At 54.9% G+C, this 16,435-nt stretch overlaps 2 protein-coding genes across 2 annotated transcripts; both read right to left on the reverse strand.

The window, feature by feature from the left end:
* Positions 1 to 418: 418 nt before the first annotated feature.
* GCR1-0 (G-protein coupled receptor 1) lies at positions 419 to 1,787 on the reverse strand (the record flags this gene model as incomplete). Its single annotated transcript, XM_066152965.1, has 6 exons — positions 419 to 518; positions 586 to 806; positions 862 to 1,064; positions 1,114 to 1,167; positions 1,223 to 1,586; positions 1,635 to 1,787. 6 exons carry the CDS (start codon positions 1,785 to 1,787, stop codon positions 419 to 421), a joined length of 1,095 nt encoding a protein of 364 aa, XP_066007615.1.
* Positions 1,788 to 7,597: 5,810 nt separating this feature from the next.
* On the reverse strand, positions 7,598 to 8,333 carry CGGC5_v013708 (uncharacterized protein; the record flags this gene model as incomplete). The annotated part of the gene is made up of 3 exons (XM_032037107.2): positions 7,598 to 7,786; positions 7,840 to 7,883; positions 8,312 to 8,333. The coding sequence occupies 3 exons, from the start codon at positions 8,331 to 8,333 to the stop codon at positions 7,598 to 7,600; spliced, it is 255 nt and encodes an 84-aa protein (XP_031892355.2).
* Positions 8,334 to 16,435: the final 8,102 nt, after the last annotated feature.

Raw genomic sequence — 16,435 nt, forward strand, 5'->3', positions numbered from 1 at the left:
AAGTCATTTGTGTGTGATGTATCAAGAGGAAGGGGGAAGGTCAATGATTCATGAAGACAATGTCTTGTAGTTAGGATGGAAGCTTGCTTTCGAGCCACATGACGTAGTAATTCAACGTTGATATCACGTCTAGATCAAGGACGAATTCACGAGTATCTCTGTGTTTGCTCTCCAGCTAATGGCAGTCGAATAGTATATCAATGGGCCGAATAGCTCAATTACGTCTAACAAGGTGCAGCAACAACACCTACTGAACTGAAATTGGGTCTGGGCCTTCCAAGAACAAACCGGCCAGGCTTGGTTGTGGCCCATGTATGGGCCATGATAGAAGTGTCACCCTTCTCTCCGAGGCCCCGATAAATTTCAACCCTGTCTTATTCTCTGATAACTTTTCGATGCGGCTCGGTCGTAAAATCTCTTAGTTCAATCGCATCTTGTGGCTCGACGAGGGTTGAAGGCCCTGACCCCGTCGATTCTGTAATCTCTCTTCTTCTCCCGCATGCCGGTCGACAAGATCTCTGTTCACGTTCTCTCGCTCGTGGTTCGTTTGCATCGTCTGCATTCATCGTCGCCAGAGTGGGGTACCCATGACGTGACAAGCGGGCACGCCAACTCGACCACGAAGTCTCATTCAGGCCGTAGATAACCGCGTCGACCAAGCCTTGGACCACGATGCTTGCTTTATCGATAGTCTGCAGAGCGAACGGTGCTGCAGCTTCCGTTGTTGAGTTGTATATTCTAATCGCCGTTGGAAGTGACCAGATGACGGCGTATGCGAGAGGGTACAACAGCATCAAGCGGGCAATCTGTACAGAGTTAGTCGGTCAGTCTTTGGCGTCTACGCAATCTTTGACCTCAAACCTTTCTCAGTCTTCGCAACGTGGCTGACGAACGGGCCTGACGATCGCCACCAAAGCTGTCGTCTTGAAAGCTGGTATCAACGCTTCTGACAGGGGTCGTGTGCCCGGACACCTCGTCCACCACCGAGCTCAGTTCATTATGTGCTCTGTAAAGAACGACGTAGAGATAGGCATATAGGACAAACATAGTGGCTATGATGACCCCTGTATGTGTTTCAGCTGAAGCCCATGTGAACAACCAAAGGGCGCTTACATCGTGGGACGAAGTTGACCAGTAGACGAGTCCGATCGGATTCGAACCAGCACCCTAATGGTGGATTAGAGTCTGCAAACTAGCCACACTTCGCAGGGGTGTGACTTACAAGCGCCTATGTCGCGGTATGCGTCTTTGACGAGGCCGATGAGCGCCCAAATAGTTGAGAAAAGCCAGGGGAGTGACCAGATAAGATATTCATGGTTTTGAATCCACGTCGATTGTCTCTTGTGGCCAGCAAGGATGAAATATGTGCAAACGGCAATAGTGAGAACCCAATAGTCGGTTTGTATAACGAAGAACTGCGTCATGAAGCCGTTGTAGCTACAGAAGGTGGCATTCTCGGGTGCACCGATAAGTCGACCGGATATATTCATCGCAGTGGAGCAGAGGAAGTTGACGGCCATGATGAGGTCGCTCATGGCGAGGCCAAGAATAAGACGGTGGCGGAATGAGCGCAGATTTGGAAATAGCTTCGCAGCTTGTCAGCTGAAGAGACTTCATTTCAGTTTCTAACTTACCCAGAAACTGAGCATGATCCATCCTGCGCCAAGAATCGACACAATTGAAACGACGAGAATGACGATGCTCTGTAGGCGGACTTCGTCCTGGAACGGGGGTGCTGATAAGGCCCCATCCCACTCGTTCCTGGGAAGGACGATAGTTGCACGCATGGCAAGCGATGTGTGCCGAAATGTCCACTTCGCGTATCGTGTAGTACGATTGGTCTGTCTGGACACTTGGCTGGGGTCGGAGGAGACGGGAGAAGACGCGGTGCAGGCTATTATTGATCATCCAAGCCTAAGCATAGCACGGCGCAGTGACGATGGCATTGGGGTCGATTGCTGGAGAACGTCATGTCGCGTGATTGCCATCATTCGCAGCACGAAAACTTGAAACCAGAGGAAGCCATCAATATCAGGTACTTTGCGAGATAAGAAGTTCAGGGGATTCGGAATGTAGTCAGCAGCCGCAATGCATCAGTATCAGCGAAAGGAAACAACCAAAACCACGGCGGAAAGTGCTGCCGCAGCAGCATCCGTGACCATAGCAGGTGAGACTGGACTACATTGAACCGCAGACGATTCTGTTAGTTGCCGCATAGGGGCTAAATTACGCCTCGAGGGCTCTCGTAGTACGGATAATAATTGAAGTCAAGGGCTCTCAGACGCAGGGACGGGTTCCAAGGAGCATCTGGGGAAAGAGTGAAAGTTCAATTGGAGACCTTGGAGTCCTCAAAGTTGCTGGCTACCTATTCTGTGCGTACCTATTCAATGTACCTTGTGTATGTGCACAAGGTACTCCATAGTTGTGTACCTGGGCAGATGTACTTGAGCGCTACATGCGAATGGTCTCAGACTGGGCCTTCCTCTCCATTGGGTACCGTCTCATGGAGTAATCTAGATAAGATCATTGGACGAACAGCGAGGAAAGAGAGAAGGAGTGGGGGACGCCGCATCCGGAAAGACACTGGAATGAGGAAAGAAGGCCCTACTGGCCCCTCGATGCCATTCTCACTTTCCGCAAGAGGTAGTCATCACATCCGTGCTTTGTGCTTTGACATTGACACATGACTGCCGCTCCAATCGATCTGTACCTTCCAATCCTTCAAAAGGGCACCTTCCACCAAGTCAACATCACCGCAAGAGTTTTCATCCATCCCCACGAGCAAATAACTGCGTTGGCGGTCGAGCCTCTTCCGACTTTGACTCCGTATCCGCTGGCGAGGCTAAACCACGACCAGTACACCAATTCGCAGCTAACCGTACCCTGGACTCCCACCGGGTATCGTAACCGACCCAAATACTTGATCCTCGTCTTCATTTGTCGGCCTTGGCCGACTCGTCGAACCCCACTGGCCAAACCGTGACGACCAGAAGAATCTCCATCGACCTGAACTTTGATCTTGGGGAAGCCAAGTTGGGCTAGTATCCTGTCATTTCTCCGTCGTGGGATGGATCTCGGGAAAACCCCGGCCGAGGGTCCAAGCGATCGCAATGTCTCGCCGCTCTCGATCGGCAGTTGACCTTGAGAGCCGACGTGTCGGGCAGTTGGGGCGGTGAGGTGCTTGGTTCCTCATTATGACAGCTATTCTGGGTCGGACAATGGCACGGTCACCCAACGCCCTGGTTCCTGGTAGTCCAATGGTTTGTCCAAGATGCAACCTCCCGTTCAACGTACCTGTGTCTCGTCTAATTAAGGTATCGAACGAGCGGACCCACACTGGGGCAACGGTTCTTTGGCTGGGTGTTCATGGCAGAAGAGGACTGCTGGCGGCCGCTCCCTGCACTTCCAGGGGCCGGCTTGGGCCAGAACCGTCTTCGGGAGTGCGAAGAAGTCGGTTGCTCGGATCTCTCGAGCCGGGGAACGGAACGACACGTGGAGTTGGCACCGGCACGGTTCCATCCAGCTTCATCAAGATGCAGCATGCGAATTGCGTGCTGCAACCAGGAATCTCATCCTACACTACAACATAGGACTGGACATGATCCGACTGACTCGAAATCATCGTACGACGGACGCCAGGTCCTCTTCCTCCACTTTGCCGTTTTGACGGCTGCGGAGCGTTGGATTCGGCGCCGCCAGGACGGGGGGATGACGAGGCGGCGGAGACGGCCCAGGACCAGGTCGGCAACGCACCCCAGTTTTGAGCCTCTAGAGGAAACTGACAGGAAATGGAGAAGAAAAGTGTCACTATCAAAGGGGAAGCTGGTCGTCCCCGCCAGGAGGGCCTTAGCGTCAAGGATCATGGTTGTTGGACGGCAGAGCGGCAAAATAGACACGGACAACGAACGAACCATATTACATCGATATATTCCAGGTCCGAACACCCCAGCCGGGGTCGAAAAAACAAAATACGATGACAAGGACGGGGCACGAGGACCTTTTGAAGTCGACAAGCGCTCGCTTGACTCGGTGGGTGCGGTCGAAACATACGATAATCCTCAAGAATCGGACGGCAAACTGGGAACCCCGTCTTGGAGTCGGGAGTCGGGATGGGGAACCCGCCGTCGGCTACATTTTGGCCGGAGGTGACGGAAAGGCTAAGTTGAGGTCTCCGGCGGTGGTGACGGGTCCGGAGCACCGGGACGATCAAATGCAGGCCTAGGGACGCCCTTGGAAGAGGTGCATAGGGCAGTCTATGTCAGGCCACACACAGTACCCGGAATACCGTTTCGGCGATGCAACGCTGAAATGGTGGCTGACCCCCGGAGACGGCGCCGTTTTTGGACGTTGGCCCCATACCGAACGCAGGTGAGGAGGTTGGCGGCGGCCGATGCGCACTTTCGGCACCGAAGTCACGGACCGGAGCAGGACACAGGACACAGGACACCTCACATCACACACGTACGGCGTCTGAGGACCTTATTCAGGCCTACCTCCAACTTGCTTGCGGGTCAAGACTCTCAGGCCGGCATCGGTTGACTTTGACGAAACAGACAAAACCTGTTTCCAACTCAGGAGGAAAGGTGCTGGACAGGGTGGGAGCTTGGATCAGCCTACGCTCCCGTCTTGCGTCTTTCGGAGCACACTTCCTGGTCTTTTTCCCATTTTCCCACCTGCTGTTGCTCGAGCCCGGCCCCATTCCCCCACTTATTGTCAAAGTCAATTCGACCCACTCCGCCATGACCGCTTTGGTACGAATTCGAGTCCCACGTTGGAGAGGCATGCTCCAGGTGGTGTCCCCCATCACTTTGCTCCACGGCTCCATCGCAGCATCGCCTCATTTTTTTTTTATTTTTTTTTCTCTTTCACTCTCGTTGCTTCCTCGGCGGATACTGGCCGCTCGCAAACCTTCGAAACACACGTCACTGAGTCGAGACCATAGCTGACAGCAGGGGGCTGTGTGCTTCTGCCCAACTCAATGCACTTCGGGGCAACCCCGACGCCGCAAGCTTCACTAGACGGCGCTGATCAACACTTATTTGCTACCATGGTGCGTGCCATGCTGTGGGTTTGCTGAAAGCGTCTCCATCTGTCAAGCTGTCAAACCCCCCAGCTGGACCATCGGCACACTCCTGAAGCTGGGATTGAGCATAGCGGCCCACGATCTACCACCGGCGTTGAGTGATGAACGTCGTCGACCCATCGCCAATGGTCATGCTCACATTGAGTTCCACCATCCACTGCTCCGTCTGGCGGCCGTATCCTCAGGGAACGAGAAACGCAAACTCAACAGACCTCGCCGCGCGCGTCGCACATGGTCTCTGTCTTCCATGACCCTGCGAAGGTGACATCGCGAAGCCTGTCCTCCCACATGTTGCAAACGTGGTCGACTCACATCCCTTCACAACCAGCACTCAGGTCCTGCTGTCACGTTTGACAAGAAGGATTAAGGTTGCCCGAGGCCAGGCGGGGCTTCAAATCCGACGACCACGAAGGCACCTGGACGAGCAACTTAGTCAGTGCTGCAGTATTTGCGACCAACGACACAATCTCATCACAACCTGTTTTGAGACTCGTGCATGCAGACGACCAGATAGCAAAGGCCAGCGGTGCTGCACTCAGCTGTCATTAGTGTCGCATGTTGCGTCGATCAGGCCATAAGCGAGGCCCCAGTCAGACCCATCCAAATACCCTTATGCGCGGTACGATGGCAAGGCTTGGAAATATCGCGAGAAACCTCCGGAACCACGCAGCAGGCGATTCAAGGGGCAAGCTGTACGACGTGAGCAAGTCTCAACCCCGGCGTCCTGGTCTTTCGAGTATCAAAGGATCCGGCTGCATGCAGCCAGGCTGGCTGATGGTATGGCTGGCTGCGGCGGAACCATCAAATAGCAACCTGTTCGATGTCTGTCGACACCTCTCCGTCCCATAGTAAGCGTCACAGGAGCGACGGGCGTAATCATTGCGATGCGGTGGTTAGCTCTTCGAATCACAGCTCGCAGACTAAGAGTAGATCCCGATGCCAGGGTCAGGGACGGCTCATAGCTCCCGACTCAACCGCCAATGATTTGGGCGGCTTCCAAGCCTCTTGCCGCCGGCTGGCAGGCTCGAGGGCAATAGAACGGATGAGGGGTTGAGCGAGTCCAGGGCCGTAGGCGGGAAGCGAGAGGGGTTGAGGCGGCGCAGAAACATGGGGAGGGAGGTGAGCATCAGGAAAGGGCTCGCATGAAAGACAAAACAAAACCGCAGGCCATGTAAGGAGGGTATATGGCGGCCCTGTTATATACCCATGAGGCGGGTCTCGTGGTTGCCTGCGCTGCTGCCGAGTGATGAGCCCGCCGTAGCCGTAGCCGGTCCCGTTCTCGGTCGGTCCATGGGAGGAGCATCAGGCAGCTGCATGTCTCGATATGGCGTCGGGTGGTACAGCCATTGGCATCATCCTGTGGCTCTGGCCGTGGTTACGCAATGGACGGCGCGGAGGCGGTTCATTGTCGTGGGGTTTTGGAGGTTGCAGGCTCGCGTCGGGTCACACAGGCCCGCCGTCCAGATGAGGAAGATTTCGGTATACTAGCCCTGCTGTTAACAATGATGACTCTGCCGAACTACATATTCGGAAACACTTGAGGACAGGACGGCGTCTTGGCACGAGGATGTTGGAGAAGCGACGTTGAAAACTTGCAATCAGAGTGCCCGTGGGCACACACTCTCTCTCTTTGTCTTGTGTGTCTTGCCAAAAGTGGCGAAATGGTGTGTGGTACATGCCTGCAAAGTAACCTGAATATGATGACAAAATATAATGACAACTTGTTGTTTCCTATGGTTATCCCCCATAGGTGACGACACCCAGTCCCGAAAAACGCCGTAATGCCCGCTTTGCCAGCCCATCCAAAGTGAGCAGTAACAGAACTTGCTTTGCTATGCCGGTGATGAACAGAAGGAGAAAAAAAAAACAAAAAAAGATGAGTAAATCTCAAACCAAACATCAGCGTATGAAGAACGAGTCAAGAGCTTTTGACCGAGGAAGCATCCAAAAAAAGAAAAAACTGAAAAGCCAACAAATGCTATGCCAATCGACGGATGCAGTTCAGTGCTCGCTTGCTGTGCTTTTTTTCTTTGCTGTCCCATCTCCCTTCTCCTTGTTGGTCAAGAACCCAGTTTGAGGGGAGCCCCTCCCAGGCTGGCTGCTTCGCCCATTAACAGTCGACGACAGGGGAAAGTTTCCTCTCCTGCCGCGCCAGGTTGCCGCGCCGGATGTCCACGTTGTCTCGGTCTTGGGTCTGCAGCCGTACCTGTTCCCCATCGGCTGACATCCCGGATCCGCAGTTTGTCGAACACCCCGTGGTCGCTTGTGTCTCGCTTTCCGGACGTAGATGTATGATTACTGATCCCAAAAACGCCTGTCCGTACCGCCGAATAAATGGAATTGCCCGCGTCGAGACCTTCTAGCGGCGGGCTGCCGGAGCTACAGCTCCATCCAAGGCTTGGCCGTACCAAAGGGAAAGGTCGCATTGCTGATGACGCCCGGATACGCAACAGTCGATGGTCGAGGCGTGAGAACGGTAAGTGAGAATTAAAAGTCCTCCCTGTGGCTTCATGACTAGCCACCGCAGAGCGGGCAGTGGCCGGGGACGACAATGTAACGCTCATGGGGCCCCTTGCCACATGTCCGATTCCGATTGCCGTCCACTGAGGTTCTGAAGAAGTGGGCGCCAGGGTCGATGCATGACGTGTAAATGTAGTAGTTCTTGGTGAAGTCACACATATTGGGCGACAGTGAGGTCAGACGCTGAATGGTGAGGTCAGTCTCGGACCTGTCTCCGCCGCAGGTGAGAGGCTTACATGAAAAAGGTCTGGTGTGAAGAAGAAGTGCCGGCTAGGGCGGGCTGAGTATCCAAGTGGTTGCGGTTCAGGCGGTTCTTGTTGGAAGAGGTGATGGCATGCCTGGGTTTATATCGTTGTATGGCGTGGATAGAGAAGGCCTTTGGCTCTAGGACAAGTCGGACATGAGGTCCGAAGTTGAACGGACGGAAGAGCGAGCAAGAAGAGATGACAGGCGTAATGTGAGGCGTAGGCAATAAGCCCGCTTGCTGATGTATCTGAGGCCTGGGAGGGTTTTGTATTTAGGCACACGAGAGTCGGGTTCTCGAAAGCCCACGGTAGATCAGTCGAGGCCGGATGGGATATATATGAGTGAGACGAGGAGAGGGAGAGAGCGCAGGGCCAGGGCGTGCGGTAGGGTAAGTACCTTGAGGGAAAAGGAGAGCGAGCGCAACAATTGGTTTTGATCAGAATGTGAATGGATTTGAGCTACCCTGTCCATGTCTGAGAGCCATGACGGAAGCGCTTGCATCGAAAAAACAAAAAAACGGTCGTTAGGACGGACGGACGACGAGGTCCAGGGTTGAGGTCTCTCCGCTTCGCAAGGTCCAGGTCTGTGACAGTGGATATGGGTAGGAAATTCCCCCATCAGGCGATGGAGGGCTTTGACAGTGGACGGGGGCATGGGGACGAAAGAGAATACATGTTCGGGAGGTATCAGGACCCCTGGTCTTAAGTGCACGCCTCGTGGCAGCTGCAAGGTAAATCCGCTATCACCACACCCCTTGCCGACGCGTGGAGTGTGTGTTCCTGCGGAGAGACCTGTGTGTACAACGGATAATGGTGGTGTGGTGTGTGGCTCAGGGCCATCCCGTAAAGAGCTGGAAACCGAGCGAGCTTTTCGGTGCCGATGGAAAGATTTGTACTTTCTGATTGATTGATTCGGACTGGAAGCCAGGGATTGATTGTAGCTGTCCTTGATGGGCGTTTGTTTTGAGTGCCAGGGGAACAAGTTCAGCAAAGGGTCCGGAGGACAGACGGACTCTGGCAAATGGCGACCTCCGTGTTTGTCACTTCTTTTGGAAATTTGCCCTGGCTCGCCGAGGGGTAAACAGAGACTCATCGGAAACCACGATGTCTTTCTCGGGAGCATGTTGAGCAGATGGAGAGCAAGTTTCGAGAGTCCAAGGAAGCCTTTGCTGGCGACGGCCGCCCGCGGGCCGCCTCTGGGTTCAACCTCGCTTGCTGGTTAAGGGCAGAAATGCTTCGAGAAAACGTACAGCTGCCGCTTCTCTCCCGACAAGGTCAGGTCGGGCATTTGCGAGAGGAGACGTCAGACGCCGTCGAGTGACCCTTGCTCGAGACAGATTTCTAATTTTTCTCCTTTCCTTTTCTGTGTAGCGTGCGCTGATTACTTGGGAAAGATAGGGCCGTCTCAGTGTCTTGCGAGAAGATGCTACTATGTAGACCAGACGCTCCATCGAGTTGTGACGGACACCAAATTTGGACCCAAGAGACAGAGAGCTGTCGCTGGAGGTGCAGGACATATCCCAGTTGGGACCCCTGTCAACGCACCTACATGACCAAGCTACGCCTCTCTTCGCGGCGAAATGTCAGGGCGGGAGGTCTCTGTTCAGGCGTCAAGACTGAGGTGCCAGGTGCTGCTAGGCGCGTTGCTAGCGACAAGCTCCCGATGGACAAGTATCCCTTCCGGTCGGAGCATGTCTTCCTCAAGCTCTGACTTGCCTTGTGTGCCGTGCTAGGTTGAGTTGCTTGCCTTGGTGTCGGTTGCTTTTTGCTAACAAGACCAAAGCTGTCCGACGCAACTTTGGCTGACGACATGCAATATCGGGAGTTCCGAATGCGTGATCCAAGCGAAGCTGACCCTGTTGTGTTGTTGTTAATGATGTTGTTGCTGCTGCTCTTGTTGTGTCATGTCGTCTTGTGCATTGCTCGACAGCCATGAAGCCATGAAGGACAAACTGGCCATCAATCATAGCAAACGATGCGCATAAGTGTTGTGCTGAGAGAAACGAACGGAACAGGCAGCTCGGTGGTTGGTGCATGGCGTTGCTTCGACTGTGTGCGCTTAAGCGTTGAATGCAGCGCGTGTCGAGGCGAGCCGAGTTGATGCAGCATCACACCTAGCACCTAGCACCTAATAGCACCTACCTAGGCCTAGGTAGGCAGTGTGCTGTATGTGCTGTGCTGTGCTGTGCTGTGCTGTAGGTACAAGCAGTCCAGTGTGGAGGGGCTGGAGGGCTGCCCGGCTCAATGCACAGCACCGCACCGCACCGTAACCAGCCTCAGCTCACCTCCCCTCCCCTCCCCTCATCCCCATCCCACTCACCTGTCCTCACCTCATCTCCGGGGTAAGGTGAGCTCGGTGTGAAGTTGAGGTAAGGTAGGGGTAGCTATGGTTCCATCAGTTGGCGAGCTGGGGGAAAGGCTTCCAAGAGCGAATAGACAGTATAAAGCCACACCGCTCGGCGCCGGCGGCATCCCGTCGCCAGTAGGTGACAGCGTAGGGTATCAGTCGGCTTGCGTTGTCTGGAGGCCGGGTCTAACACCAGCAGATGGAGGTCAACAATGAAAAGGGAGTGTCTTTGCGGCACTCTTCCAGCAGGGTTCGGAAGACAGGATCGAGGTGAGACGAGGCGAGAAGACAAGCAGAAGGAAAAACGACGGATGTTGTCTCTACCCTTGTGGGCTTTGGTCCCAAGGCGAAGGGGAGAGGCCTGGCGAGGTTGGACGAGGCGAGACGAGATGAGGCGATGCTATGACGGTAGCGGCGAGAGAAGAGAGACACGATATCCGCAAGGTAGAGAGAGACAGCTCTACTCGTAGATGGATGGATGCCGGCACCCCACTTAAGGTAGGTATGTAGCGGGCGAGCAGGCGCATTGCAGCAGGGCAGGGCAGGGCCCGACGTGGGCGGGTGTGGGCGTGGGCGTGGGCGTGGACGTGGACGTGGGTTGGGAAGCATGCACGGCCATGGGCATGGCATGGCATGGCATCGCCTCTCTCCTCCTCCTCTCATTCAGGAGCCACGGCAGCAGCCAAGGTACCTGCGACTGCTCTGTATGGAAGGTATCCATCCGTACGAATAAGGCCAGGTGCCTGCAATCCAGCAAGTTGGGAGGCGGCCGAACCCCTGGCTTTTCCTTTTCTGTCCCGGCCTGTAGGCGAGGTCTGTAGCTGCTGCATCTAAGGTACATTACGACGCTGGAAGGGGATTCATTCCATGTCTTCATCTTCAGCACAGGTGGGGGTGCCTGCTGCCCAGCTGGAAGTGTTGTGGCTGCGGGCTGCGGGCTGCCAGAAGAACAATTGAAGAGGCAAAAGAAAAGAAAGGGAAACACAGCCTGACCTTGGGCTCTGCCACTTTGCAACTGCCGACAGGACACTCTCACAATACCTACGAGTCGGGCATTGTTTGCTCTTCAGTCTGCAGCGAGAAAAGGAATGGAACTCTCAACCCCCGACTCGCATTCCATTTCCAAGAGCCTGAGCCAACATCCATCTCGAGCCACCGCAGGGCTTTGTTTTCTTTTCAACCTCACCCTCCCATCCCAGACTCAGCCTCACCATTCGCAACAACCGAGAAATTATCGAACGTCATCCATTCCCATCCACCTAGTAGGTATGAACAACGACAACCACCATCTGCAACAACAATATTGCTCGCTGGCCACGAACCCGGCATCGTCGTTTCGAGGTCAAAGCACAACCAACAAACCCACCCACCCAAACCCTCTCTATCTCTCTATTTCCCTCTCCACTCACACACACTTCCAAGTTCCAACCCCAACGTACCATTCATCTTTCTAAGCAGTCGGTAACATGCCTCGACTCAATTCACCTCCCCTCCCTCCAAATTACCATCATATTTTCCCATCCATCCATCCATCCATCCCTGTTGATAGCTCGGGCAAGCCCAGACCTTTACGCGCCCAAAGCCATCCGAGCACGTCCACTGCATCTGCGTCGCTCTTTCGCCTTGACTGACTGACCTCAAAACCAGAGTACAGCAAACCCCCGCAGAAAGCTCTCGCTATCGGGACAGCCACACTGTTGGCTCACCGACGCTGGCATCCTTCGCCGTCATTAGTCTCCTTGCTGGCCTTCAACTCGCTAGCTCGCGAGACCACCACGCCGTAATTCTTGACGTTTGTTCTCTCTAGAACATCAGCGCCGGAGCCAGATCCGCATCACACGTGGATACCTGCATATGTACTATTACAGCACCTCCCGCATTTTGTTGGTCCGCCTACCCTGGTCGTGGTGTGCAGCGCATATCAAACGCGGAAAACAGGAATGGCATCAGACACGGTCGAAAACAGCACCGTGATGCCAGAATCTGCTCACCGGGAGATCCCAAAAGGGCATGTCAAGCTTACCATCAGGGCAACCAAGGTCTGGCGACAGTGGTCATTGTCACCTTGCCGCTACACTAGTCGTACATAGTACTCTCCAATGTCACCCCCCGCAAGGACCGTCCGTCTGCGACAGACATGGCTGGAAAGCCCGTTCGTCGACTCCAACTCAACAACAATGCTTCGCTGCTTTGCTCGGCCACGAGACCCCCATCTCAACCGTAATAGCATGGCCGCTTAACGGACCGTGCAATCCAGCCCAATCGACAGCGATCGTCCTGTGTGACTATATTCTGGAGAGGGGTTTACAATGAATCGACACTTCATTGGGCCGACTGCCAGCTGAGGGTGTATGCCCTTGTCAATATCAACCTTCCACTAAGACATCCGTCTCGACTTTCGCGTTGCCGCTGGCTATTTTCAGCACTTTGTGCCCGTCTTCGTTATATGGCGGGACTCGGAAGCCATCTCCGGCCAGTCTACTTTCCACTGAGACCCACCTGATCGTTATGATGTGTATGGTACAGAGTACAAATTGCGGCTCACGACGATTCCAACGAGGAGTCGTGCTGGGCTCCCTGACAATCGTTCTGCCTTGTCGGCCGACTTGCATACAAGTATCTGTACACTGTCCGTACGTATGGATGGACGGTCGGTCAGAATGCACATTGCAGGCCTCGTGGTGAGTGGAGTGTGCTGTCTCTGCGGATGCCGGAGCATGGAGCCGCGGCAAACATTTAGTGCGCTGTGTCAGACTGCTTTGACGACATGACAAGGCGTCAAATGTGCCGGCCAGGGCATTTGACACTATTGAGCCACTCAGGGCGACCTCGCTTGGCGACCGGTCAGACTGAGGCGCTTCCAATGTTCAGGACCCCAGGCTTGTGCTCACAGATGATCAGATCAGTGGCTTGCAGAGGCGTATTCCACAACCCCCCCACGATGGCTTGCTCGGGACTCTTGCGAAACGTCACCCAGCCTGCCGCTTAGAGCTGTGCTCTGTACATCTGAACCAACGGGATCATGCCCCCGAAGCCAGGCTCTTTGCGGGAAGCACCGCGGGCGCGACAGGACGGCATTCCTTCTGGCTCCCCGACTTGAGATGGCACCGCAGTTTAAAGACGGACCTCGTGTGCTTCATAGTGAACGGACATCAGGCCTTTTGATGACTTGCTGACTTGGGTACAAGGGCATCGTGCGAATACAGCCTCTCGCCAGAGTTATTTCCGCTGTTGTCCGGCTCGGGAGAGACTCCACGAACCGATGCTGGTCCTCGGGTCACGCAAATAGCCGGGTTACATCCCATACGGGGGGTCGGCGACCTTTTCACTCTGGTCGTTTGTGATATGACAGGAAAACTGGTCTACTAGGGTGCGCCGCTTGTCATGCAAGCAGATCTCATCTAGCAAGATCGGAGATGGGGTGGAAAAGAAAGCAGCAGAAATCACTTGAAGGAGCGGCCGCAGTGTCTCAGAAACGGAGGGATGCACTTTGCACACGCACACAGACACACCGCCTACGGATACTCTGTGTCTGTACAGCTGGTCTCCTGGCAAAGTCGAACGAACTTTCTCGTCTACTGCATCCAATGGTGCAAAGGTGCGCGCGTCTGAGCGCACAAGAGCACACCAACTTGATGCGATGGTTTCTGGCTTGCGTGGGGACAGTCGCATCAGGTCGCGTCGTGCCAGAGCAGTGGCAGCATCCGTAGCAGGATTGCCGAGCTTCTGGCTGGCCATCAAATCTTAATCATTTGGCTCCAGATCCAGACATGCAGTACCATCGCAAGTGTCTGTACGGTACTCCCACACGGGGAGGGTCCGGAGGGGTGTCATGCATTTGACAGGTCGACGACCCTGCAGCTGGTCACCTCCACCACCCCCTCGTCTCTGCAACCAGGCTTTGCAGACGGGGCAGCTCCGCAAGATCTCCAGCCATCGTGACTCTGAACCAGAGAAACAGGACAGTTGGTTTTCCCAATTCGTTGTTTTACTCGGGAATTCGGGCTTTCTCTCACGACGCGTCGTTTTTCTGGTCGAAGAAGCAGTCGTGGCCACGGAGCGAGATGAAAGGGCTCGCCTGCCAGGGCGTTGCCAGGTTCAAGTTTGACAAGCAAGGGCTCTAAAACAACAAACGAAATACTGTTGCTGGAGTGGAAGCTGAAAAGTTCCGAGCCGCCGGTTTGGCGTGCTTCAGGCACATGTGAGCATTCGACGACCTATTTGATCCCAGAAGGGCCAGGTTCTTCTTCACGGAGACACACCTGGTAATTACGCTTGACTTGACGGCGTGACGGCGCAACATCGGAAACGTCATCCCACCAGTCCTGTGAAGACACCGCAGAGTCAAACACGGCGATGCCGACAGCAGCATCAGTGACCAAGCTCCCCCGAAGACACCTGTGAGGACTAGCGGAAACAGCTCTCATCTGGGAAGCAAGCTTGCCCCAAAGGACTGGCAAAAAGCTTCAACCAAGCCTGGCATGGCCCACATGGCCTCGGCCTTTGTAGGTTCTATCAGGAAAATGGCTATCCAGCTGCTCCTCATCCCCTAAGACGAGAGCAGAAGCATCGGAGCCGCCAAGCAGTTTGCGATAAGAGGAGGCATCATGATGTTGCGACACGATTGAAGTGTGACGATTCGAACATGTCATCGGATCTCCAGCTCCTGAGTCGGTCTGGATAGCAGACAGCTACTTCTCAGCAGCAGAGATCAAAGATTACATAACGACAGACTGACAAAGACGAATGCTGACCAAAGGGGCGTCATCACCCCATTTCCAATAACCCAGGTCGCGTCGCTCGCGTCGCCGAGCGGCGAGGTGTCACCTCGTTCCTCTTGCAGAAGTAGAAGCAGAAGCAGAGCTAGCAGGAGTTTCCAACGTCAAAGCGTTCGCAGACAAACCCACCGTCAAGTTTCACACCAGACTTCAAAATGGTCAAAGCACCGTGCAGCTCTGCGGCGTCTCTGCAGCCAAACCACCAAAGCCGCCCTCGCAAACCCCAAGTTCCTCATCTGATCTCCCTGGCCCTGGTCTGTTTTTCTCTCTCTCACTCTCTCTCACTCTGTCTGTCCCTGGGCGGCGGCTGAGAGCTGGATGATCGCATCAATCGGATTTGGAGCGTATCATGGCAATTCCAAGCCCATCCTGACAGGTACCCGATGTGAGAGTCCCCTCGGCTACCCTGTTCGCAACTAGCGTCTGGAAGGGGTATCGTCAAGCACGCGCGCTACGAGTACCTCCCACGGCGGTACCCAGCGATGTACATGCACCGCACCACACCACACCATACCACACCACGGATAGACCCAGCAAACTCTGACAGGTGGTGGAGAGGCCTGCAGGAACGGCTAGGCGTTGAAGCCTTGTCTGCCTTATGGAGAACTCGAGCGAGAGAGAAGGGGAACTGGCCCCATCCCGCTAAACCCTCGGCGAGAGCCCTGGATGTCCGAAATACGAAACCCTTGCTGCGATATCACGGCACGGCACTGCACTGCACTGCGCGATGGACGGCGGCGGCGAGAGTGGGCAGTCGGCGCACTGGCGTTGAATTGACATGCCACAGGAAGAGATTAACTCAGTTCAAGACGACCGAGTAGCATCATCTTCAACTTGGGAGCCATGCTACGGATACATGGCCGCACGTACTTTGCCTTTCACACACGCCCCCCTCCCCTCCCTCGCCGTCAACTTTCCCCCCCATAACATGTCATCCCGCCCACACCAAGCCAGCGACTTTGACGTTTTCACGCGCATCTCCCAATACTTCTTGCGCTCCAGCCCATCGGCCGGCCTGAATGTACCTACCCCTCCGAGTGCACACGGCAGACGTTGCGTGGCGGCGCGGCTCTTGCAATCTGTCTGCGTCTGCATGGGTAGACTGTCGGACGGCGTCTCTGTCCCTGTGGGGGGCCAGCCTCTAATGCTCTCAGGTCTGTGGTTCAAGCCGAAAACGGCCAACGAGAAGAGGACGGCCAGGACAACGACACTGGCAAGACGCCGAATAACCCAGAAAGAATGCTACGGGCACGCAGCAGATTCTCACCATCGCCCGCTTGTCTGCCGTTGCCAAGACCTCGCGCCGTGACAATATCTTTAGGTGGGGGATATACGAAAAGATTGTGGCAGTGACGGCTAGTCTCATCCACCCTGGGCCGGCGTTGAGGTGACGAAGACCACTTCTGGCCAGATGGTTCCGGCTCATCTCTGTATATTGCGGCAACCATGAAGCTGTACGCTC

Source organism: Colletotrichum fructicola (assembly GCF_000319635.2).
Source record: "Colletotrichum fructicola Nara gc5 chromosome Unknown KSG_Nara_v1_contig08, whole genome shotgun sequence".
NCBI lineage: Eukaryota > Fungi > Ascomycota > Sordariomycetes > Glomerellales > Glomerellaceae > Colletotrichum > Colletotrichum fructicola.